The sequence below is a fragment of the Abramis brama genome, assembly GCF_963993115.1.
Source record: "Abramis brama genome assembly, chromosome: 4".
NCBI classification, from domain to species: Eukaryota; Metazoa; Chordata; class Actinopteri; order Cypriniformes; family Leuciscidae; genus Abramis; species Abramis brama.
In genome coordinates this window covers 4,457,889-4,483,876 of record NC_139966.1, presented here as the reverse complement: position 1 = coordinate 4,483,876, position 25,988 = coordinate 4,457,889, and the positions used below count along the sequence as shown (strand labels likewise).

The 25,988-nt window shown below is 38.4% G+C and overlaps 1 protein-coding gene across 7 annotated transcripts; it reads right to left on the bottom strand.

Moving 5' to 3' along the window:
- Nucleotides 1-4,286: 4,286 nt before the first annotated feature.
- LOC311081587 (stonustoxin subunit beta-like) lies at nucleotides 4,287-24,460 on the bottom strand. Of its 7 annotated transcripts, XM_084112128.1 has the most exons (9): nucleotides 24,373-24,428; nucleotides 19,392-19,499; nucleotides 16,935-16,988; nucleotides 14,799-14,911; nucleotides 14,557-14,653; nucleotides 9,666-9,758; nucleotides 7,770-9,494; nucleotides 6,110-6,145; nucleotides 4,288-5,911 (listed from the first exon to the last, which is right to left on the bottom strand). In XM_084112128.1, the coding sequence occupies exons 4-9, from the start codon at nucleotides 14,886-14,888 to the stop codon at nucleotides 5,385-5,387; spliced, it is 2,568 nt and encodes an 855-aa protein (XP_083968254.1). In that variant the 5' UTR covers nucleotides 14,889-14,911; nucleotides 16,935-16,988; nucleotides 19,392-19,499; nucleotides 24,373-24,428; the 3' UTR covers nucleotides 4,288-5,384. The 7 variants fall into 7 exon arrangements, with proteins under 7 accessions (XP_083968249.1, XP_083968254.1, XP_083968251.1 ...); XM_084112125.1 differs by lacking the exon at nucleotides 16,935-16,988 and having other exon boundaries at nucleotides 24,373-24,446; XM_084112127.1 differs by lacking the exon at nucleotides 16,935-16,988 and having other exon boundaries at nucleotides 19,392-19,490; nucleotides 24,373-24,429.
- Nucleotides 24,461-25,988: the final 1,528 nt, after the last annotated feature.

Below are 25,988 nucleotides of genomic sequence, written 5' to 3'. Positions count from 1 at the left end.
GCTGGAACAAATACTGTTTCAAAATGAATCATTGCTTTTCACAAAAAAATATAATTTATATTATATTTATTTGTTGTTAATGTTCTGTATGCATACCATAATGTTATATGGTAACTAACTGTACGTTTTCAATAAATTAATCTAGTATTTTATAGGTTAAAATAGACACAAAATCTCGTTTTTATTCATTCTACTGGTAGTCCGTTTTGCTCAAATAGAAATAAAGGCCTGTCTCTAATTCTGGCCTCCTTCCAATAAAGGCCTGGGCCGCGATGCGCTTGAGTAAAATAAAGGCCCGGGCCTATATTAGAGGATTTACGGTAATACATTTGTTTTCACGGAAGACGAAAAAGATAAGTATGAGGCTGTGATTGAGAAATTTGAGCAATACTGCACACCGAGGAAAAATGACTGCAGAAAGAGTCAGAATCCATTGAACAGTATGTTACGGATTTGAGACTGAAAAGTCAGTCATGTAATTTTGGAACGCTTTGTGACTCCATGATTCGAGATCAAATAGTAATGCAAATATCTTGGTGTCCAAGATAAAAGAGTGAGGATGCAATTGTTAAAAGAGACTGACCTCACATTAGAAAGGACAATACAAATTTGCCAAGCATCAGAATGTGCAATGGCACAGCTAAAGACTTTCAGTGATGAGGAGACAGCAGAAGTAGATGCAGTTCGATGTGCTACTGAAAGAGCTATGTCAAAGAAGAAAAAGAACAAGCCAAGCCAAGAGAGCAGGCGCTGTGGAAAGTGTGGCAACAAACATGCACAGAGAAAATGCCCAGCTTTCAGAAAGGACTGCAGGAATTGTGGAGGAAAGAATCATTTTGCCAAGTGCTGTTATTCAAAGAAAAAAGCCCAGCTTCTGGAAAAGAGGAGTGACAGTTAAGATGAAGAAGCACCAATCTTCGTGGACTCAATTGAAGATGGACAAACTGCTCCAGCTGATGAGTGGATAGCACACATGGATGTAAATGGTACTGACGTTTCACTGAAATTAGACACGGGGGCACAGGTAAACATCCTGCCCATGAAAGACTTTAAAAGACTTAGGAAAAAGCCCAAGGTATGTGACAAAAAAGTTAATCGAAAAACTTATGACAACAAGACCATACCCACAAAGGGAGTGTGCAGAGTAAGTCTAATCGGTAACGGGGAAAAGAAGGATGTTCTTTTCGTACTTGTGGAAGGAAATAAAGCTATACTGGGACTGAAAACGTGCGTCAACGTTTGAATATTTAACATTTAACATCAAGTCCCCTTTACCCGCAATCCAATGGCTTAGCGGAGAACGGAGTGCAGATCATTAAACGCCTACTAAAAAAACAGCGCTCCCCTTTAAACTATTTAGGCAGGTTGTGTCCAATGAAGGAACAGAAATGGGACTGACATACTCAAATATAATTTTATTAAACACTAGACACCATGATACACGGATAGGCAATCAGAGCAGACAAATGTTCCCCGTAGGTAACAGTGAACAATTCTACAATAAATAAATCACAGTGAATAAAAGTCTCATAGTGAATGATGGTGCGTTCAAGTCCTCCTGGGAAGTTCGTACGTACGAAGTGGGAAGTCGTGTTTACAACGTTAGGTGCGTTCAAGTCAGTTTCATCGGAGCAAGATGGCGGTGTACCTTCTTTTAATGGATTACACGAAAATACAGCAAGGTTTGTTAACTCCTGCTTATAGAAAATGAAGAATAAAGAATGCGCATCAGGTGTGTTTTTCTTTTTATGTTTTTAATTAACTTATGAAGATCCATGTATCCATGTAAACTGTATCATTATATACTTATTATATATAATATAATTGTTATATTACAATGATGTCATATTTTGTGCAGAAAGCTTACTTCGTTATAAATGAAAAAGCCTTACAATGTCACTGCTAAATACCTGTAAGTATTGTGATATATATTTTACTATCACTTTTCTCTCAATTAAAATTTACCGTCAACTACAGATGTTGCATCCATTGATTCCGCCATGTTTCTCACTGACACGCCCCCAACTCGTACAGATCGGGGCTTAAAGGAACACTTCGACTTTTTGGGACTTTATCTTATTCAACGTATCCCCCAGAGTTAGATAAGTCCACACACACCTTTTTCATCTCCGTGCGTGCTGTAAGTCTGTTTGACGCACCCACCTCTAGCCTAGCTTAGCACAAAGACTGGAGGTAAATGGCTACAGCTAGCATACTAATCCCAATAAGTGACAAAATAACGCCAACATTTTCCTATTTACATGTTGTGATTTGTATAGTCACAGTGTGTGCAAATAACAAGGTCATATGAGACAGACATTTTTTAAACGTTTAAATACTGGGAACTATTTTCTCAGAAGGCGAAGCACTCATTTTAAAAGATTGTATAAATTGTATCTTAATTTTGATCAATGTTTTATCAACCAATTGCCTGTATTTAATAAATAATAAGCAAACATAGCAGACAATGTAATAAGGCGCCGGCACGATCACGTGAACTGGAGGGCACGAAACTCAGCTTGTGCATCACAGATTTGAGAAATATAGGCTATCTATTATAGAAAGCTTGAAATTTCTACTTTTAAACGAAACTATTCAAAACGAAAAGAAATAGTCTACTCTCTGATTATGCAATCCATATGAAATGTAGCCTTATGGCGTTCATGGCAAATCCGCATCGTCAACTTCATCTTTGCAGCGACACAGAAAACACCAGTTTATTAATAAACAATTAAATGTCTCCTTGCTATTTTTGACACATTCATAATCATTAGTTTTGCTGGTTCGTTGGGGCAAGCTTTATGCGTGCGGTTGTGCACTGAAGTACGGCTATATTAAACGCTCATTATCCTGTATATAGCCTATTTACGTAATTAAATTAATTTAAAGGGGCGATTTGTCCACTAATTATGGCTTAAATGAACAACTACTAGTCGACAAGAAAAACTTTAGTCGGAGGCAGCCCTTATTCCACATATTTTGGCACCAGCAGGCCATTCTGGGTTGAGCGAGCGACCCTGAGTGGAATGAGCGAGCGGAGCGGAATATTCAGAAATGCGCTCGATCTCTGCTCATGAGCTCTGTTCGGAGCAAAGCATGACAAATTCAAACTTTATTTCATTTTCTCCGTAGCTTGAACACTCACTACATTAGGCATAAGAGCGTTATTTAACGCTGTCCATTGATGCCCATTTTATTTCGCGTTTTTAAGTACAATATTATGTTAGTCCACAGCCCCCCACCAGGGGGTGCTGATGCTATGACGAGGGGGCTGCAGCCATTGCTCTTTCATCCCTTTAATATGAAGATTCAGTCTCGCTTATAACGCTCAAGCTCGGACGTTTTCAACTTAAGACTTCTGGATTAGACTTCTGGAGAACTGCGGTTTTCTTTTCCAAGATGACATATTTTTGCTTGTATTCCTCAATCTCCGCAGCATTAAACTCCACTGATTTGGAGATGTTCACACTCATGGTGCTGTTTTGTCTAATTTTGTCTGCAATGTCCTCCAGTTTTCTATCTTTAGAATCGAATCTCACCGTTAAGGAGTTAATCATCTGCAGCAAAGCTGGAGATTTCACAGTCGTCTGGCTTCACCTTTTTTTTGAAGAGTTTTGGTTGGAGTAATGTGAGAAGCATCCCGTCGTCTTTCCTTTGGGTTCTCTTGGCCGTAATTGTGATCCATTTCCATGGGTAAATTTTGGGCTCTGTTTGCTGAATGCGCCATGTTCCCGTCAAAGTTTACTCGTTCGATCTAGAGCGTATCAGAAGAAACAACTGAACGCAATAGTAACGTGTTTAATTGATCACTTGAGTTTCTGAGACTAGTTTCTGAGAACATGGCGCATATAAAAAGTATAAATTGAAATAGTTCTGCCAGAGCTCAGCAAAACATGTGCGGCTAGCTCGCCATCTTGCCGGAAGACCCTTCTGTGGTTTTACTGAAGGAATTAATACTTCCTAACACTCATGAACTTAAAGAAGGTGCTTTCCAATATGCAGGAGAGAAGTTGGATTCCCAACAGGTGTGTTATTAAGACTTAGAATAGTTTAAACAGTGGTTTATGTAAGGAAGCATCGTCTTAAAGTGCAGTAGGAATACATGAACTGAAGATATGCGTAAGAAAGGAGATCGATTGATTTCTTATCCTACAGTTGAGAACATTAATATTACAGCCGTCATCTATCATTCCCATTGATATAAACGGTTGGTAGCTCAGCAAACATCAATCCTCAGAATGTGTGAAGTTCGGAGTGGACTAGTGATGGGAGAAGCTGAGCTTTATAAAGCTTTGAATCAACTGAACAAATGATTCAGTGTTTCGAATGGTTGGAATCGCCACACGCTGGCGACTCCTGCTGGTCAGAACAGTGGGAATGCAATAACTCAGGCCAAACATGCACTAAAACAGCTTTTACAAACACATGCAAATGTTTTATTGATTGTATAATCCATCAAATGCAATGAACTAATTATCTAATAAGATTAAATATCAGGTGTCTGTATAATATGTGTTCTTTGATCAATTTTCAGTGCTTGTTGTGTTTCAAAGCTTCACTGGGATACAGAGTTATCAGCAAAAAGGTAATGTTGCTTATTATAGTGCCACCATGTGGCTCAATCTCACAAAATTTGATTCACAGCCTCATTTTGACACAAATATGTCAACAGTCAGACATTATGATTTGACCTTATTGGCTGCTGTGATTTCATTGGCTGCTGACGGGGATATTTGAAGAATATATATTATTTGACCCAGAGAAGATGAATATCAGGATTCGTTGGGATTGATCATGATGACGTACAGCAGATATAGATCAACACATAAAAATGATTCATCTTCACAGTGTTTTGATGTATCAGGGGATTTTTGATGAGTTTCGAGTGAACTGGATCAAACGGAGACCTTTTTTTTCTTATATTTCCAAGCTTGAGATCTTTATGCCTTACAGTCTCAGACGCCCAGACATGTTTAGAGCAGAAAAATAATATCTGATAAAACACTGCAAGTATAATAATGTTGCAGCGGCTTCAGTGCTTGAACCTCTAAAATACACATGGATTTAAATATGTTTAACAAATCCCACTTCTACATGAATTATAAATGATTGATGTGACTCTACTGTGAAACTAAATGAAGCTGATCTTCATCAACACAAACAGAGCTTGAGAAAAGCACAGATACACACCGTCACACACACTGATGTCTATATGAGGATTTATTACACACAGTTATTCTGACATGATATTTCACTGACAGAAGTTCAGCTGTTATTAATGTAATGAAGAGACAATAAGAGACTCTAGAACATCTCACTGTCACTGATTTATCATGAGCTCAAAGCATTATGGGTAGAATCTCTCATCAGTCTATTCTCATTCATCAACACAGTTTCAATGATGATCCAAGATAAATCCTAAACCCAGGATAGAGTGTGTGTGTGAATGTGGTCTGGAATGTGTGGATGAGGCTCATTGTGTCTCCGTTGACGCTGTAGAAGGACAGAGTTCCTGCACTGTGATCCACATACACTCCTACTCTACGACTGATGGGCTCTACAGGGAGATTAGTCACTATGCTATTTTGTATGATTGCGAAACCGGAGGAAGAGCAGTACAAACTCCAGGACTGATCATTATATCCAAACGCACACTCATTTATTCGTCCCTTCCTCCAGATGCTCTTATATGACACTGATATCGACACATCAATCCCACTCCACTCAATCTCCCAGTAACAGCGTCCTCTCACACTCTCTCTACACAACACCTGCTCCCACCCATCAAATCTGTCTGGATGATCAGGATACGGCTGAAGCTCTGGGTGAGTGTTAGTAATCACTCTGTTCTCCTCAGACAGACGGATGTTTTTATGCACTGTGTTCAGATCCAGAGTGAGCTGACGGGAATCTGATGGAGAGAAAACACATCACAATCAGGAATTATGAATCTGATCTTTTAATGTATCTGAACTCTTCATGTTCAATATATCAGCAGTGTCTCAGTACAGTTCAATCATCATTCACATGATCAACTCTAAAACTCTTCTGTCATGTTTTCTTTCAGCTTCTACAGGAAGAACATGACCACACTCGTTTTCTGACTTACATTGAAGGAAGTCGCTCCTGGTCTTGGGAACCATGACTGTGGAAATCAGCAGACATGAAGAGTTTGATTATCATGTCAAGAGAAAGTGATCCTGCATCCATTGCTAACACATGCAGAAATCCTCCAACACAGAAGATATTTAGAGATGTCTCTGCTGTTTACAGAGCCCAAATCCTGACATAACCACTGTTGAGGGTTTGATATTATTGACATGTCACCATATTTGATTTGGCTTCTGTAGACATGAACTGAGCACAGATTTGATTTGAAAGAGAATAGGACTTCAATTTCACTTTGCTCATCATACAAAGTAATCATATCACTTTATAAGACTTGGATTAAACCTCAACCTCCTTATTAGTCTTTTTCAAAGAGACACTGATTGATCAATAAATGTCTCATGCTCAATAATTGAATTAGCCTATATTATAATTCTAGGCAAGGCAAGGCAAGGCAAGTTTATTTATATAGCACATTTCATACACAGTGGCAATTCAAAGTGCTTTACATAGAAGAAATTAAAATAATAAAAAGAAATAAGAAATATTAAAACAGTTTAGAAAACTAAAAAATAAAATATAGTACAGTACAAACAGTCGGACGAACATTGGCACAGTGCTCATTCATTAAATGCACAGCTAAACAGAAGTGTTTTGAGTCTGGATTTGAATGTGACTGTAGGAGCACGTCTGATCTCCTCTGGAAGCTGGTTCCAGCATAATAGCTAAAAGCAGACTCGCCATGCTTAGAGTGAACCCTTGGTATTTCTAGCTGATATGATCCTAGTGATCTGAGTGATCTGTTGGGTTTATATTCAGTGAGCATATCTGAAATGTATTGAGGTCCTAGGCCATTAAATGATTTATATACCAGTAATAATACTTTAAAATCAATCCTAAATTTAACTGGGAGCCAGTGTAAAGACCTGAGGACTGGTGTGATATGTTCATATTTTCTGGTTCAAGTGTGTCCTTTTACCTCACACACACATGCACTGAAAATTTCAAAAACTTTTAGCCTTTTATGTTCAAACCGGATTCAGACAAGGATGTCAGAGAGACTCAAGAAGAAGTGAAAACATGTAGAAGCAACAGGACATTTCTGAATGGTTAGTTGATGAATTTATGTAGCTGATGTGTAGTTATCTTCTAGTCATTTCATACTCTTCTAGTATGAAATGCCATCAATATAGTGGGTTTAAGTGTCAACAGTTTTTGTGTGTTAAGTTGATTATTTTTGTGTGTTTTGTTTATTATTGTTTTTTATTTTTTATTTTTATGTCAGTTTTATGTCATTAAATGTATGAAAGAATAAGAAAAAGTATGAAGAATAAGAAATGTTTTACTTGTTCAAGGCTTTGTATTGTTTATTGTGAATGTCATATAATTATGTACAGTAGCCTACATTAGACATCAAATACATAATATACTCTGCAACTTTAAGGACTATTTGTAACAACATGAACAAAGGAAATAATACTTTCATATATATATATATATATACAGTCAAATGGGAAACACTTTACAACGTTACAAATTTTTAATAGCCACACCTGTTAGGAAATATTGTTATCAATACAAACATTGACTGTGTGAAAGAAGCTAATTATATATAAAAAAAAAAAAAGATTAATGCAAAAAAAATGGCATATGACACTCACCTGAAGACTGTATGGGGCTGATAGTGTTACTGGCTTCACTCACTCCCACTTTACCCACTATCCTGTAGCGGATCAAGTACTGCTTTCCAGACTCCAATCCAGTCAGAGTAAAGACTTCATCAGCTGTGTTCATGATAATCCACTGTTCCTCAGCACCAGAATCTGCTTTCTTCTGCTGGTACTCCACTCTGAACTGCACAGTTTCTCCAGTTGGGGACTTCTGCAGTTTCAGGGTCACACCGCGCTCCAGGACCTTCATCACTTCTGGTGGAGGAGGCTTCGACACGGGCTGGAACTGTGTGTCTGTCAGCTTCCCTGATTCATACAGATAGATAGAGGAGCCTGGACTGGAGGGATCGGAGATGGCAGAAATAATGAATTTATATCTCTTTTCATCTTTATTAGCCTCTGAAAAACTTCTGAAAAGAGATAAGTTCTCTCTCATCTTTGAGATGACATCAGGATCGTTGAACCACTTTGTAAGAGATACTAACGTGCTAGAAGTGTGTTTCATTCCCACATCTAGCTCTTTAAACTCATCAGATTCCAGAAACTTCTTCAGGGCTGAAAGATACGGGTCTTCATACTTCAGAGATGTGAAGGTCAAGCACACCACAACATCAATATTAGGATTAAAGAGGATGGTGTTGAGACGGTTTGAGTCTTCAGTATTGATTCCCTTCAGTATCTCGGTGTGAGAACTCAGGAGGTTAACTTCAGCCTTTGCATGATCTAACCACTGGTTAAGCATGTCAGCATTAAAGGGGGAGCTGTAGTGGATCTTCAGGATGTCTTCCAATGACTTTTGCTCCATCTCTCCTCCTCGAATAGCAGGCAAGACCTTGGCCACTTCTTTCAGGAGCACCGTTTTGTAAATACTAAATGAGCTCTGAAACGAATGCAGCCTCTCTTTAATGTCTTTGAAAACATTTACAATCGGTTTACTAGACAGGTCGTTGCAAGTCCTCTGTACTTCTCCCAGCACCTCTATTATATCTTCAGTGTTGGAAACCAGACGTGTGGTGATTTCTCTCTCCAACTGAGAAGCTTTTTCATCCAGTAGAGAAAGAGGATAGAGCCAGACTTTTATTGGAACTGCATTCTGTGGATTCTCCTTCAGTTTAGTGGGGAGCTTCTTGTACACCTCTAGGGCCTCCATGTAAGTGGTGGGGTTTTGATCAAGGCGGACGTCACCATAAAATGTGCAGGCAATTTTCTCAGCCACTTTCTTTTGAGCATCTGTCATGTTTACAGCTCCGTGTCCCTCAATGGAAAATTGGGGAATATTCTTGACCATGACATTCAGTTCTCCCTCAATCTCCTGCTTTTCGTCATCTTCTGAAAATGACTGATCAAACACCATGACGGCCTGAGCTCCATATAGTACACCTGTGACCACATGAGTTGCAGTTTTCTGGTCAAAGACCTGAGGGTAAGTGATCTTTCCCAGATGGCTCATAGTGAGCTGTTCAAATCTTGTGGTTTCGCTGTAATACATTGTAACTCTGGACTGTTGGTTTGAGGATTTGGTGTCACGCAGGAACTTGGCAGATCCTCCCACCTCCACCAGCCCTCCCAAGAAGCTGGCCTTCAGGGAAGCACTCACATCCATGAGACTGGACTTACTAGAGAGAGAGTCGGAGCTACTGAACTTCAAATCTGTCATGGGCTGTGGACGACTGTCCAGATCTTCTCTCAATGATTTCTTATCCCACAGAGTAACACCTGAAATGAGAAATTACTTTTAGAGTTATGTACAAGGAAGTGATGTACTGTTGAAGAAACATGCAGGTTTTATAATGTTGTTACACAAGGATTTGTAATCAGTGATGCAATATTTGATGAAGAGGGGAAAATAAACTTGTAATTATTTATATATTTTAGGTTTTAAAGCACCTGGAATGAAGGTATCCTTGCGGCAGTCATACAGCATACCAGGAAACAGAGGTCTTCCTAGAGCTGCCACTTCAATGGTCTGTGATGCCAGGGCTGCAGTAAATAACAAATAAAAGGTATAATTTATACTTAGAATATTTATAATATATATTAACAAAATTACATCTGATTATAATGAATATTGTTTAACTCTTTACCCGCCAGCATTTTTGAAAAAAGTTGCTAGACACTGCCAGCATTTTTGATAATTTTCACAAAATTTTCATGACCCCCAGAATATTTATATCTCAAATATGCAAAATTTCAAAATAAAGAGCACACCCTCTGCTTTAAAAAACAAAAAGGTTTTATTCTAGTTTCATGCATTCCTTTTTAAGTAAAAAAAAAAAAAGCAACAATTCGAGCAAAAAGCTGAGAAAATCGTGTTTTTGTCAAAGACTACATCTGGGGCCCGTTCTTCATACGTCGCTAACTCAGTTAGCTGGATTTGATTGTTGGCGATTTGGCATGATCTTGGATTGTTTGGTTCTTCAACGCTCATCCTGGACTTGCTGTCATAGCAACAGGTGCGCAAACTTAAACCTGCTCGGGAGCAGCTTATTTCATGTAAATAGGATTAGATCGCGGCTTCATAAGCGGAGCTGATACGGGAAGTCCAGCGCAGCGCGATAGTGCACTTTCTGAGATATATATTTTTTTTTCTCGTGACTCGTGAGATTGTCGTTTACATTATTAATTTGTTGGAAACGCACATTTATTTTCAACTTGTCGGAGTCGGGCTTTAACTACAGCACAAACTGTTTGCATTGCCCTAAGATTATTTGCGAGTGGCTCTTTCTTTTACATATTGGAGATTTTGTGGCATTTCCAAGCCACTTAAGACCCAATGTTGTAAAGCAGTTTTTTTTAAAGCAGATCATGCAATCATGACCATGCCGATTACAGTATATGTCACTCAGGCATCACTAACGTGATTGGTACAGACTATTAGGCTACCATAGACTGCCATCAAGGCCTCAATGAAGGGGATTATGTGAACAGAAAGGGGGTTCACAATGTAAATGTGCAGCCCAGTTACTATTGTGATTCTTAATATTCCAGATTAGTAATATTATATCAAATAAAATAAAAAAACAGTTGACTAAAATCTTCCATATCACAAATGTGAAAGCAAAATGGCCAGGATCTGTGCATGACTTAAGAATTTTCAGAGATTCACATTTATGCACATTATTTGAAAGTGGTAAGGAAAGTTCCACAATTAAATATCAAGCTCACTGTATTACATACACTTATGCTGATCCTAACTGAACTGCATTTTTTCATAGGTGATTATGACATGTTCCTGCCTGCAGACAGGTGTTTCATGACCCCATTCCCTGACCCAAACCAGTTACAATGCAGCTCAAGCCAGGACAAGGGCACACAATGAAATGAACTTTGACTAACTAAAGGGAATATTTCAGTGTCTGAAAAGTCTTGAGGGTTGCACACCTGACAGGGCCTGTGACATTGTTGCATGTGCCATATTACACAACATTGCCAAAAAAAACCCCCACTTTTCATTAAATGTTTAATAAAAGACAAATATGCTTGAGTTCCTTGAGTTTTATTTCAATTGTTCTTTGTAAAGAAAAGCCAGTGGTCAAGTGCCTGCAACAAGAGATATTAGACACATGCCTCATGCAACAATAAAAAGGAAAAGTTGGCTATACACTGCCCACCTGTAGGCCTATGTCTCCTCTGTCTGTGCAGACTCTTCTGTAGGCCTTTCTGGAGATGTGGAATCCTGCAACTTATATTGCAGCCATAAAGCATACAAGTATAAATTAAGTAAAGTTATGTATGCACTTGCAGGTAGGCTAGTTCCTCCATATGACAGTTATCTGAGAGGGTTTATTCACTGTCCAGTGCAATGGAAACAAATGGACATTACAAAGTCTTATACTTTCTTTCCTTTGGAAAGTTAGAAAATGTCCACTTACTGCATATATTTCAGCCACCACTTTCTTGGGAACAGATACAAGTGTTGGTGTATTATGTAAAAGTGCACAAAAGAGGAAAACACAATGTCATTACAATGAACTACACTCGGGAAAAATGTGGTCAATAACTCATGGCAAAATATTTTTACATTAACATAAGTTTATCAGTTTTCACTTTCACAAGTCAAAGCAATTCATAATTACTCAAGATTTAACAGTTGAAATGACTATATACGGCCTTAATTTAATGCAGCTAAAATTATTTTACAGTGTAGGCTACTAAGATCTTTTCTTTTTTCAGCCTTTTTCTTGGTTGCTTTTATAAACAGAACACCATTTATTTAACAGTGCCTTTTATAAAAGAGACTATATAACTAAAAATTACCATTATGTAGAATATTTTTGTACTTCATTTTTATTAGTTCCCATGTTCTAGTGTGGTGTGGTGACTGACATTACAATGAACAAAGTAATGTAATTATTAAAATACAAAAATATAGTCTAATAAGTGATAAAAACATCTAACATGGCCACTTCTAACAGATTTAAATTGTCTGCTATTTTTGCCAGCCCTCTCTCCTGGCTTTTGCAGACTTTGAGGTGTTCCCTGGCGTTTTGATTAAACATTACAATTCCGAATAAACTTCGACTATTAGTTCTTGCTCTGCTGAGGAGAAAAACTGAGCCCGCTCTTCGGCCACGCTGAACAGCCAATAGCAGCGTTGCTGATCAATGTCTACTATCGATACATATCCCCTTTTAACCAGCGCATGAACGCGCAATTATCTCAGATAACTCAATCCAGCGATACTAATCATATCCGGCAAGTGTGTTCGAAGAACCGAGTTAGCCAGATCATGATTCGCACGATGATATCATCTTGGATGTCTCATTTGATCTCGGATGTTTTAAGCAACGTACGAAGAATGGGCCCCAGGATCTAATTCAGAATGATGATCAAAACATAGATGGATAGAGTAGATTGAGTCAACACCCTCAAAGCTTGCACAGTCCTATAGCTTGTCCTGGGTCGACTTTTCATTTGGTAACATTAGGCAGTTTTGATTAATGTGATATTTAATGTTGATGAATGAATGTTTCTGCTTCTTTTTCACCTGTGTTTTGATCAGGAGATTCGGTACTCTTTCAGAAGATGCGTAATAGTGCCCCCTACCGTAAAACAGTGAAAACACAAAATGCCGGATATTTCCGTCAATGGCGGGGAAAGAGTTAATACTGAAGAAATCCATTTTAAAATAAAGATGCAAGCAGCAATATGGGGTCAAACAAGCACTGAAGCCATAGCAAGCACATGGCATGGCAAAGAAAATGGTCATAGGAAATACAGAATTAAACTTTCGACCTTCAGGTCAGTATAATTATATCATATAAAATGCTTCATTTGCATGTACACATTTAAAAGACGCTTTTATCCAAAGCAACTTACAATAGAGTCTCTTACATCAATCACCAGAGCGAGCTGTGCTTGCACCTCCTATTCAGGCAGTTGCAGCAGTTCCTGCTCTGGGCAGAAACCAAACTGCTCTTCCAGAGGGCAATTTACTTTCTGGCTGGAGAATTGGAAACTTTGGGTCTTGTCCCTGAAAGGTAACAGCTCATAGATTCTGATCTCTCAACTGAGGATGTTGAGTCGCTTTTGACTTCCAGAGCTCCCACCACAACAAAATCGTATGATCTAAAATTGCTGAGTTCCTTTTTTAGGATCTTTCTGTGGTCCTGGAAAGTTTTTTTATTTATTAGAGGCTCCATTTGAGCCCTTAGAGTCAGCCTCAGAGAGGCTTCTCACTTTTAAGGTGGTTCTACTATTTGCATTGACATTGCTCAAAAGAGTAGGAGATCTGCAGGCCCTGTCAGTAGCTTCCTCCTGCTTAGACTTTTCCCCAGGTATGATCAGAGCTATTTTGCAAACCTCCTGTAACCGGCCACCCTGCCGTACTTCCCTTCGCCGCATGAATCGCTGTCGCAATAGAGAGACTGCATCTTCTATATCCAGTCTAGGCTCTTAGGATTTATGTCAGGCCAATGGCGTACATTCTCCCAGTTATTTACAAGTGTGGATATATGCAGGTTGGAGTAATGAGCATGACGAAATGTTGGAGCATGCCGAATGGTAGGTGCGCGTAGAAGGGTCTTTATTATTAGTCGTGAAAGCTGTCGGCCAAGGTGTGCGGCAGGGTTAGTTTCTGTTGTAGCAATTCACACCTCCAAAACACACCTCCTTTCTGCACACCCATTGCTCTGACCTGCAGCTACCCCTGTCTTGTTTTCTGGTCTGCTTTAGTAACACAGTCACCAAGCAGTGCCTTTCCCATTGGATTATAGATGCTATCGCTCTGTCCTATGAGGCTCTCGTAATGGCTTTGCCTCTGGAAATCCACAAGGAGTGTAGCATCTTCTATAGCTCTATCTAGGGGTGAGCCCTTACATGAGGTTTGTGCTGCAGCTGGCTGGCCCTCTCCGCACACATTCCTCAGGAATTACAGTCTGGACATGGGTTCAAACCCAGGGTCACAGGTCCTTCAGGGTTTACCAAGTCATGTCTGCATTCAACAATTTTCTGTGGCAGTATTACACAGCCTTGTTGGGCAGGCAATCTTCCTCAGTGTGGCAGCATTGGTAATGACATTCCCATAGTGTCAATGCCATGACAGCGTTGAGTTCCCTTCGAAAGGGAACGCCTCAGGTTATGCTTGTAACCTGGTTCCCTGAAAGGGGAACGGGAGGCTGTCATGGCGTTGACACTATGGGAATGTCATTACCAACCCCTCTTAGGGAACTGGGTTACATACGTAACCTGAGACAATTTTTCCTTCAAATGATATTGAATCTGTCCAGTGATATTTTTGATAGCACATTCACATTTTGTAACAACATTTCAATCTTACCTGAATGTTTTTTGTTTCCTTCGTCTGCTAAGAAATGAAGTCCTCTGGTGTCTCTATTTAAAATCTGAAGTTCATCAGGTTTGGGTTGTAACACTTCCTATTTTTAAAGGAATGGTTCATAAAATCATTTTCTAAAAAAAGTAAAAAAAAAAAAAAAAAACTTCCAAAAAGATTTTTTATCCTTAATCTCATGAAATTTATCTGGTTACACTTGCACATTTTGGCTGAGGGAGTGCACTTACCTGTGCATTCACTGCAGCTAGGGTCGCCAACCATAGATATGTACAGTAGATGCAGCTCGGCTGATTCAGGTATGTCAAAAGTGCCGCCATCTTGGAATCGTCAACAAGGAGACCTGTTTGAATGTCAATGTGAAGGAGATGCCTGTCACGACCTTGTCTTGTCTAGTTTCATTGTCATATTCTGCTTAGTTTTCCCTGTCACCATTTATTCTCGTTCTTTGTTTGTTGTTTCTTAAGTGTTTCTTTCTAATTATTTATAGTTATAGGCTGCCTGCATTTTTCTTATAAAATAAAGGTAAAATTATTATTATTATTTTAATTACTATATTATATTTATTCTTAAATAATGTATGTTTATAATAATGAAATGGTGTTATTACTACAATTATAATTCTTTTTTATATTTTTTTAATCATAATAATTATTATTAGTCATATTGATCTATAAGAACCAATTTTTCTAAAATTTCAAATTGTGCAACCCTAAAAGTAGGCACAACAAACCTGGTGTTCTTTATAATTTTTTGTGAATGTTAAATCGCAGTTTTCGCAGATCTCCCCCCTAAATTGTGCAGCCCTAGTTGCTCCTGATATCAGCTTGTTCACAGTTGTTTTGTTCATCAGGGACCAGATGCCACTGATGAGTCCTGCTGACTCAAACTTTCACACGAGTCTCTTTAAACTGTTTTCTCTAATCAAGTCAAGTCAACCTTTATTTTTATAGCACATTTAAAAAGAAACAGAGGTTGACCCAAAGTGCTTTACAGATCAAGCAAGAATTAAAAAACACATTTAAATACAACATCATACATTCTATCAGCTTCAAAAACCCATTTCATGATCTATTCAAAAGCCAAAGAAAACAGATGTTTTTAAAGAAGACTTAAAAATGGCTAGCGATGAAGATGACCTCACATGGAAAGGAAAAATATTCCATCATTTCTGACCCTTCACCGAAAAGGCACGGTCACCCTTAGATTTATAACAGCAACGAGGAACTGTCAATAGCAATTGGTCAGAAGACCTGAGTGCTTTAGTTGGAGAGCCTGGGCATACACTGAGGAGGAGTAAGATTCTATGTAATCTTGTATTATCCTCGCAGCATGTCGATTATGCGGTGATGCACTATGAATTTATTGCATGGCAATATGCATGGATGAAATTATTACATGGCAAATGAATTATAATAGCCTATCAATTTTATAATAAAAGTAGGCCTTCCATAATAATAATAATACAATAATACAAATAATAATAATAATATATAAATTGGAAATGCTAAATCCTCTTGATATTGATAGCTGATGCTTGTTTTGACAATATCTCTGGATACACAATATCATGGTCTATCGGCGCAACCCGGCACGGGGGTTTATCGCACATATTTCACACGTATAGTGTGAGCAGTGAAGTTGCAGCTCGATGATCGGACTGTATAGTGTGAGCACATAAAACGTGAGCTTTGGCTTTACATCGCATGAGATCTACTCGTTCAGTCTGAGTAGGTAACCTTGCTGAAATCACATAGTGTATGCCTGCCTTAAGGGTGTAAAAGGTCACTAATATATTTGGGTGCGAGACCAAATAGTGCCTTGTAAACAAAAGTCAAAATTTTTAAATCAACCCCCCTGAATTTCACTGGAAGCCAGTGTAGAGATACCAAAACTGGGGGGAAAAAAACAGCCTGGGTGCAGCATTTTGGACGAGTTATAGACGGGAATAATGCAGTTTGGGGCAGACGACTATACAATGAGTTGCAATGGTCTAACCTAAATTAAATAAATGAGTGGATCACAATTACCAAGTCAGTAAGGGAAAGGAAAGTTTTTATTTTAGCAATTGATCTCAGATGGTAAAAACTACAATTTACAACAACACTGATCTGCTTATTGAAAAGTAGAGATGAGTCAAAAATCAACGTTAACGAGTTGATTCAAATCAACGTCGTTAAAATCAACGAGGTCAACGATAATGGGCCTAACTGGACAGCTAGGCCATGTAAACGGGACAAGGAGGAACCTAAGATCAAGACTTCAGTTTTGCTCTCATTTAATTGCTCTCAATTAGCCAGCCAATGTTTGATATCTTTAAAACAATTTAAGGCTTTTTCAGATGAGCAATTTTTGTCTATACTCACTGGGAAATAAAACTGGGAATCATCGGCATAATAGTGATAAGATATGATGTACTTCTGAAAGATAAAGGTCAGGGGAAGCATATACAATGAAAATAACAGGGGTCCCAAAATTGACCCCTGAGGGACACCACATAGTAGCTGAGCCGATGCAGAAGAAAAGTTGCCCAAATTCACAGAGAATGTCCTTTCTTTTAGATAGGATGAAAACCACTGGAGGGTTGTTCCCTGCATGCACACCATATATTATAAACTATTTAAAAGACTATCATCGTCAATCGTATCGAACTGAGCACTGAGATCTAACAAAACTAGGACAACAGGCGAACCTGAGTCCATGGAGAGTAGAATATAATTTGTGACCTTCAATAATGCAGATTCAGTGCTGTGCAACACATCTGAAACCAGACTGAAATGTATCCAAAATGTTAAATGTATTTAGATAAGAGTAGAGCTGGGAATAAACAACTCTCTCCAAAATCTTTGACATGAAAGGCAGTTTGGAGATCGGTCTGTAGTTGTCATGTATTGCCGGATCCAGAAAAGTTTTTTTTAACAAGGGATGTAAGATTGCATGTTTAAAACTGCTTGGAACAAGTCCACTTGCTAATGAGCTGTTAATTATAGCTGTCGCATTTGCACTGAAAGTCATAAAAATTTCTGTTTTGACGTGTAGAAAGAGAATCCAGCTTATAGCTGGAACACTAGTTCTGGTGTAACTTGTTCAAAATTAGTCAGAGAGCTGGATAGTGGAGTAATTTGTGGTTGATCAAATGGAGCAAGTATAATTCAACATTTAATTTGCTCAATTTTGTGAGTAAAGGAGTATAGAAACGTTTCACTGTTCCCTTTTAGTCGCTCACGTTCGACGTAGTCATACGTTACAACTGATTTGTATCACGCTTAGGGAGCCTGTCATCTTCGAGTATTGAAAAAAATGAGCCAATGCTCATTCCCCTGTGTGCTCCGTCACTGGTGATAGGTCCCATTTCCTGATAGAGCAACACAGGTGCGTTTACGTCTTTTTCAAGATGTCATTCCACCCATGCGTTTCTGGATGCGATTGTTTCCTGTCCCCCCCAAATGGACGGTGACAATAGTTGTATCACGTGTTTGTGAAAATTGTGTCTATTGGAGTTAGACAACACGTGTCAGGACCTACTCATTGTCGTAATCATACTCTAGATCTAATATTATCACATGGAATCAATGTTGATGCCGTTGAAATTCTGCAGCAGAGCGATGACATCTCAGATCATTATCTAGTCTCGTGTAAACCGCAAAGCCGACTCCGTGTTATAAATATGTGAGACCTATCACTTCTGCCACTAAGGATTGCTTTATCAATAATCTTCCTAATCAGTTTCATCATCTCAGCGTCCCGGATAGCTTAGAAGAACTCGATATTGCGTCAGAAACTTTTAACTCTCTCTTTTCCAGCACTTTAGACACAGCTTAAACCGTTGCGCTTAAAGAAGATTAAAGAAAATAGTCCAACGCCGTGGTACAACGATCACACTCGGGCCCTTAAAGGAGAACTCCGATCAATTTTAACATTGAGCTCATTTTTTTGTACATTTGGAGTGCTGTCAGTACAGAGAACAACGACAAAAATCGGTGTTGCCAACACCGTGTTATCCTCTTTTTAAAATTTGCACCCTCTTGACTTCAATGGGGCAAGTTTTAAACCTGCTTTTAGCATCTTAACATCCTTCATGTGTCATTTCAAGTGCACAGATCATGTGAGTGATTCCTTCGGAGTGAACGCGTGTGACTCTGACTGCAGTAGATGTGAAAGATATGAATAAAAATGCTGTTATTTCAGCCAGCGCTCATACCTGTGTTTACATCCTGTTTTCGGTCGAAGTCCATAGTAATCGATTGTCGAGTTCACGCGCATAGGTTTAGTACGTATGATCACGCGCGTGAACTCGACAATCGATTACTATGGACTTCGTATTTTAGACCCTATACCGACTAAGCTACTGAAAGAGATGCTCCCAGAGGTCACAGATCCTCTTCTTAATATCATTAATTCATCTTTGTCACTAGGATATGTACCGAAAAATTTTAAGATGGCTATGATTAAAACCGCTTGTTAAAAAAATGCAACTTGATTCCACAGAATTAGTCAATTACAGGCCGATCTTGAATCTACCTTTTCTGTCAAAGATACTAGAGAAGGCAGTATCCTAACAACTGTGTTCCTTTCTTGAAAGAAATGATATCTGCGAGGATTTCCAGTCAGGATTTAGACCGTACCATAGTACTGAGACTGCCCTCATTAGAGTCACAAATTATTTGCTCTTATCCGATCGTGGTTGTATCTCGCTATTAGTGTTACTCAATCTTAGTGCTGCATTTGATACTATCGATCACAACATTTTTTTAAACAGACTCGAAAATTACGTTGACATTAGTGTAATTGCATTAGCATGGTTTAAATCATACTTATCTGACCGTTATCAGTTTGTAGCAGTAAATGAAGAGATGTCTCATCGATCACAAGTTCAGTATGGCGTACCACAAGGCTCAGTACTAGGACCGCTGCTGTTCACTCTGTACATGCTACCATTAGGAGATATCATTAGAAAACATGAAATAAGTTTTCACTGTTATGCTGATGATACTCAGCTCTATATTTCTTCACACTCTGACAAAACTTACCAATTCACAAAACTAATGGAGTGCACAGCTGATATAAAAATCTGGATGACTAGTAATTTCCTACTTCTAAATTCTGAAAAAACAGAGATTCTAATTATTAGACAAAAAACTTCCTCACGTAATAACCTAGAATACTGTCTAACACTTGATGGCTGCTCTGTTAAGTCTTCGTCGTCAGTTAGGAACCTGGGTGTGCTCTTTGATACCAATCTTTCATTTGACAGTCACGTGTCTAGTATCTGTAAAACCGCATTCTTCCATCTTAAAAATATATCTAAATTATGTTATATGCTCTCAATGAAAAATGCAGAACAATTAGTTAATGCGTTCTTGACATCAAGGCTAGATTATTGTAATGCTCTACTGGGTGGTTGCCCTGCACGCTTAATAAACAAACTACAGCTAGTTCAAAACCCAGCAGCTCGAGTTCTTACCAGGACCAGGAAGTATGACCATATTAGCCCTGCACATTAAACTGCACTGGCTCCCTATTAAACTTCGTATAAATTTTAAAATATTGCTGATTACTTACAAAGCACTAAATGGTTTAGCTCCGCAGTGCTTGAGCGAGCTCTTAATGCTTTATAGTCCTTCACGTCTATTGCGATCTCAAAATTCCGGCCAGTTAATAATACCTAGATTCACAAGTTCACATGTTAATGAAATCTGATGTAATATTATAATGCGTATTTGGCTTTACATTTTTAAGGCCAGACAAGTAGTTTATTGAGGGTTGATTTGTAAAGAAGGACTACACGCCTGCGCACATTTATATTCAAACACCATACCTTTGGGCTGAACGCGTAGTGTACATGTGCGTTTCCGCGGGTTTGCGTTTTGCGCAGAGATATACATTTGCACCTTCAAACCTATTTCAGGGAGTGCGTTCTCAAGACACCAGGCACTGTTTTGTGCGGATGGGTGGCCGGAGCGCGTTTAGGATTTTCCTGTTAGAATGGTGTCGTGTTAGCGGCCCCTAAGTTAATAACTAATGATCGCAACAGAAGTGAATCAATCAATCGAAACTAACTTTAGCTGGACAGTAACTGTAACATGCCAGAAGCCCTAGTCTCTCTCGATGCAGAGAAGGCTTTCGACTGTGTTGAGTGGGACTATTTATTTTATGCATTAAAAAAAATTGGGTTTGGTGATAAATTTGTGTCCTGGGTAAAACTCTTCTATTCTTCCCCTTTGGCGTTGGTAAAAACAAATGTTATTAGTTCTGAATATCTTTCTCTTCACCGTGGGACAAGACAGGGTTCACTTTTGTTTGCTATAGCTATAGAACCTCTTGCAATCTCTTTTCATACTAATTGCAATATCACTGGCATGCATCCATAGAGTAGGAAAAGAACAGAAAATTGTCATCTATGCTGATGACGTAGTGTTATATATCTCAGATCCAGTCACTAAATCGAGTGATTTCAGATTTTATTTGGAACGGAGGCCCAGTAAGAATTCAGAATTTATTCCTTCAGCAACCCAAAAGATTAGGTGGATTCGCACTTCCTTATTTCTTATTTTATTACTGGGCAGCAAACATTCATAGCATTTTATATTGGAGTCAGTCACATTATGGTCTGTGTCATTGGGTTCCGTCATGGGTTGAAATAGAGTGCGACTCTTGTATCTGAGTTTCTTTACATGCTTTGGTATGTTCTTCTATTCCCATTATTCTTCAAACCCTTTAGTTCTGCACAGCCTAAAAAATTGGCAACTATTTAGAAAACACTTTGGCTTTCACAAAATGTCGGGTCTGCCTCCTATATATGAAAATCCTTTTTTATCTTCCATTTCAGATGGAGCCTTCACATTATGGTTTAGAAAGGGCAATGTAAATATTAATGACCTCTTCCGCGATAATACTTTTGTCACTTTTTCATATCTACCAGACAAATTTAATCTTCCGAAAACGTACTTCTTTAGATATCTTCAGACTCGTGAATTCATAAGAAATAGATTCTCTCACTTTCCTCATGCACCTCTGAAACAAGAGATTGATCAAGTTTTAGAAATAAAAGTCTCTAAAGGTGCTGTCTCCAATATTTACAAAACTATTTTTTAATTTTCTTCACTCTCAGATTTTTCACCCATGTCTAAAATAAAGCAGAATTGGGAATCAGATCTTAATCATGTTTTTACTGATGAGGAATGGTCAAAGGCCCTTTGTCGTGTACATACCACCTCCATTTGCACTCGTCACTCACTAATGCAGTTTAAGCTGTTACACAGAATATACTGGACAAAAGCCAAACTGTTTAAAATAAACCCGGATCTCGATCCTACTTGTGACTGATGTCGACAAGCCCTGGCTACTCTCTATCATACTTTTTGGCTTTGCCCAGCGTTGACCTCTTCTATCTTCAAGTCAATTTCTGACGTTTTTATTTTAGATGTTGAACTGTGCCCTTTAGTGGCACTATTAGGTCTTAATCCCGCAAAGGTGTCCTCATCATCTTTACAGTCAAACGCTCTAGCTTTTTGCTTAATAATTGCCAAAAGGCTTATATTGATGAACTAGAAAAATCATTTTCCACCCAGCTACTTTCATTGGATGCACGACCTGTTGCAGTTTATTCAAATAGAAAAAAATAGATTTACAATGATTGGCAGAACAGAACAATTTCACATTATTTGGCAACCTTTTCTTTTGCAATTTAAAAAATTATAAATTTCCTATAAATAACCCGTTATGTAACCACTCCTCTGTATTTGACCCTTGCTGTTTTTTGTCCTCTTTCTCGTCCCTGTTTGATTAAGAAACAGAGTACATAAAAAAGTGAAATAAATTGTATTTGGTTTCCTTGACAGCTGGCAGTGATTGTTTAAAAAAGGTGCAAAGTTTGTTCTTTTTTTGTTTGTTTTTTTCTCAGTAATATTTACAGTTTTTTCACCTACAAAACCCTGGTCCTCACCTACAAAGCCCTCCACCATCTGGCCTCTTCATACCCCACTGACCTCCTTTCCCCCTACCAACCCTCACGGCCCCTCAGATCCACCTCAGCCAGTCTCCTCTGAATCCGCAAGTCCAACCTCCACAGTTTTGGGGACAGAGCCTTCTCCAGGGCAGCTCCCAGGCTCTAGAACTCCCTCCCCCTAGAGATCCACACCTCTGAGTCCCTCACCATCTTTCAGTCCCGCCTCAAGACCCATCTCTTCACCTCTGCCTACCCCTAGCCCCATACCCCCTCCATTTTCATCTCTGTCTGCATCTTGTTTTTTGGTTTTTTTTGCATTGTTTTTATTGTCTACCTGCCCAGTAAAGCGACTTTGAGTTCGTGAAAAGCGCTATATAAATTCAATTTATTATTATTATCACGCTCTGTTGTTATGGATCGTCATCACTGTCCCGCGTTCTCATTGGTTTACGCTCTGTTGTTATGGATCGTCATCACTGTCCCGCGTTCTCATTGGTTTACGCTCTGTTGTTATGTATCGTCATCACTGTCCCGCATTCTCATTGGTTTACGCTCTGTTGGTATGTATCATCATCACTGTCCCGCGTTCTCATTGGTTTACGCTCTGTTGTTATGGATCGTCATCACTGTCCCGCGTTCTCATTGGTTTACGCTCTGTTGGTATGTATCATCATCACTGTCCCGCGTTCTCATTGGTTTACACTCTGTTGTTATGGATCGTCATCACTGTCCCGCGTTCTCATTGGTTTACGCTCTGTTGTTATGTATCATCATCAATGTCCTGCGTTCTCATTGGTTTACACTCTGTTGTTATGGATCGTCATCACTGTCCCGCGTTCTCATTGGTTTACGCTCTGTTGTTATGGAAAACTTATAAACTGTTAAAGACAGGCCAACTGTAAGCAGACCTGTAACTATACAAGGCTGTTAATCGTAGTCTATGTGTTTGTAAAGTCATCAATTTGCATTTTATATATATATATATATATTTTATAGGGATGCACCAATAACCACTTTTTCCAGAACAAGTCTGATACAGATACTTTAATTTTTGGTACTCACTGATACCAAATACCGATACTGATACCAATACCTGAATTTTCACGGCATTTGTAATTTTTAAATGTATTGGGTAGAGAAACCAAAAGAATGTAAATCATATTAGTTGGCTTAATTTGTTCAGCAAATATATATTTCCTTAAGTTATTTCCATGCTTAATTAAGCCTGCTAAAATGCATAGTATGAGTTTCTGTTACTGTTACTGTCACTGTGTATATTTGATCTATCATTTAACAGCACAGCACATATTTAGAGCTGCTTCAGCAGGGCTCAGTCTTGGATTGGGTCAGCGGTTCAAATGTTCAGAGGCCAGTGAAATATCACAAAATGATCTATTACACTTTTGATACTACAGCAAAACTACAAGCCTAATTAATGTCAATTTAAAACATTATTAAAGACAAGTAAATAGTCAGTAATAACATATGAACAAATAATAAGTAAACATTTTCTGAAGGTTCCAAAACAAATTCACTAAGCAACCATACTTTAAAATCCCTGATAATAACACCACATTTTGCACAAACCAAGTCAAAACCCATATCTATAGAAAAAATATATATTCTTTTTTTTCCATGATACCACAATTGTTTGAATAACATTAATGAGACAGACAGACTTTATATTATGACCTACTTTACCGCATGGATGTAATATAATGTTACAAATCACGTTTTTCCCCAACAGTTAACCAAACGTTTATTTAAGACATAACAGATAATGTTTGCGTTATGCTGCACTAAAACAGTATTTTGCATGGATTATTAAAACAAAGGAAAGATATAGGAAGGTGTACCTCTAAGAGAACCTCAGATTTTTCCTGCAGCTCGTAATTGACATTCTGACTCATTCTGCTAGCACGGGACACACACCAGTGGTGTGCCCCAGTGGTCATTGCCCCTTTGTCCTTGAAATGCTTTCTGGCAGTATACAATCATTTTGAGTGAGGTACGGAGTAGAATTGATTAAAATGTTAGTTTCTGAAAATTATATCCAGATCCAATCAGTGAAGTCACACATTCAAACGCATTCATTACGCTCTGTCCCAAACGGCACACTTCTGCCGGATTCACAGACGAGGCTTGAGGGTTAAAATGCATGTTTAAACTGTTTTAACTGAAAGCATATCTTTTTCTAAGGCAGGTTTATAAAAACTACTTTAAGGTCCTAGTTTAACTAAGGCCTAATCCTGACTTAATCTAAACCCTGTCTGTGAAACCAGGCCTATATGTGCTAAGCATAAGTTTAGACACCCATGCTTAAGTTGACTAAAAAGAGGAATAAAAAAATCATCTTTTGGAAATTTAACTTAATGCCTTAATTGAAAAAATTAGGAAAACTCCAACCTTTAAGGACACCAATTTTCTTTGTGAATGAATAATGTATTGTTAATAAATAAATGTTCTTCCTTAAAATACAGGGTGCATAAGTCTGGACACCCCTATGTGAAATTCCCATAGAGGCAGGCAGATTTTTATTTTTAAAGGCCAGTACCACGGTGTTGGACTAACTTCTTTAATCTTCTTTAAGCTCAAAGGAGCAACTGTGTCTAAAGTAGGGATGGACATTTTTCAAAAATATTGTATTTGAATATTTAACCTCATTAAAATCGTAATATTTGAATATTTGTTTATTTAAATGATGTTTAACCCTCTATGGTACGCAATATGATATCAGTGAGGAAAAAAAATGTTTTTTTATGTTTTTCCTGCTTAAAAATGGACACTATAACAATATCAATAAACATTATCATAATTTTTTTAATTTATTTATTAATTAAAAGTTTGTTGCCTCAAGGCAACATTGTACCACAATGGACAAATTTAAACATTTGAGATTTTCATGAAGAAAAAATTTATATATTTATTGAAAACATTAATTTCTTTAACTAAACACTTGAACAAACATATTTATCAAGTTTTTAATGAATTACACATTTCATATTTAATAAAAAGTAACATTTATTATCCAACTGTTGCCCTCAGGCAACATTGTACCATCGTGGAACGCAAGTACTTCAAACCATCATATCATCAAGTTATCATATCAAAACATTACAATCGGTGTTGTTTCAAGGTTAAAACATTAACAATCACCATAACTTTATCCTAATATGAACCTCATCCTAACTCTGCTGTCTCTCCGGTAGAGGAGCCAGGCCTCAACAACAGCAAGATCAAACATGTGGAAGACCTCCCTGGCCGACCTAATGACCAGTGTGGGGTCAGAGGGGGCTCTGACCCCACACTGGCCACGCCCCCGTCCCACAAACCCACTATTTGTCTGATTGCCCACTATAGTGGCCAAATGTCCCGTTGAACCCCTGACCGGTCCCAAGCCACGCCCCCGTCCCACGAACCAACTATTTGTCCGATTTCCCACTATAGTGGCCAAATGTCCCATTGACCCCTC

Excerpts from the sequence above, each read along its gene's own strand:
- LOC311081587 (XM_084112123.1), bottom strand. Across the intron at positions 9,759-14,556 it reads AGGAAACAAAAAACATTCAG|CCCTGGCATCACAGACCATT; the intron begins GTAAGATTGAAA and ends TATTTACTGCAG. Across the intron at positions 5,912-6,109 it reads CAGGAGCGACTTCCTTCAAT|ATTCCCGTCAGCTCACTCTG; the intron begins GTAAGTCAGAAA and ends TCTCTCCATCAG.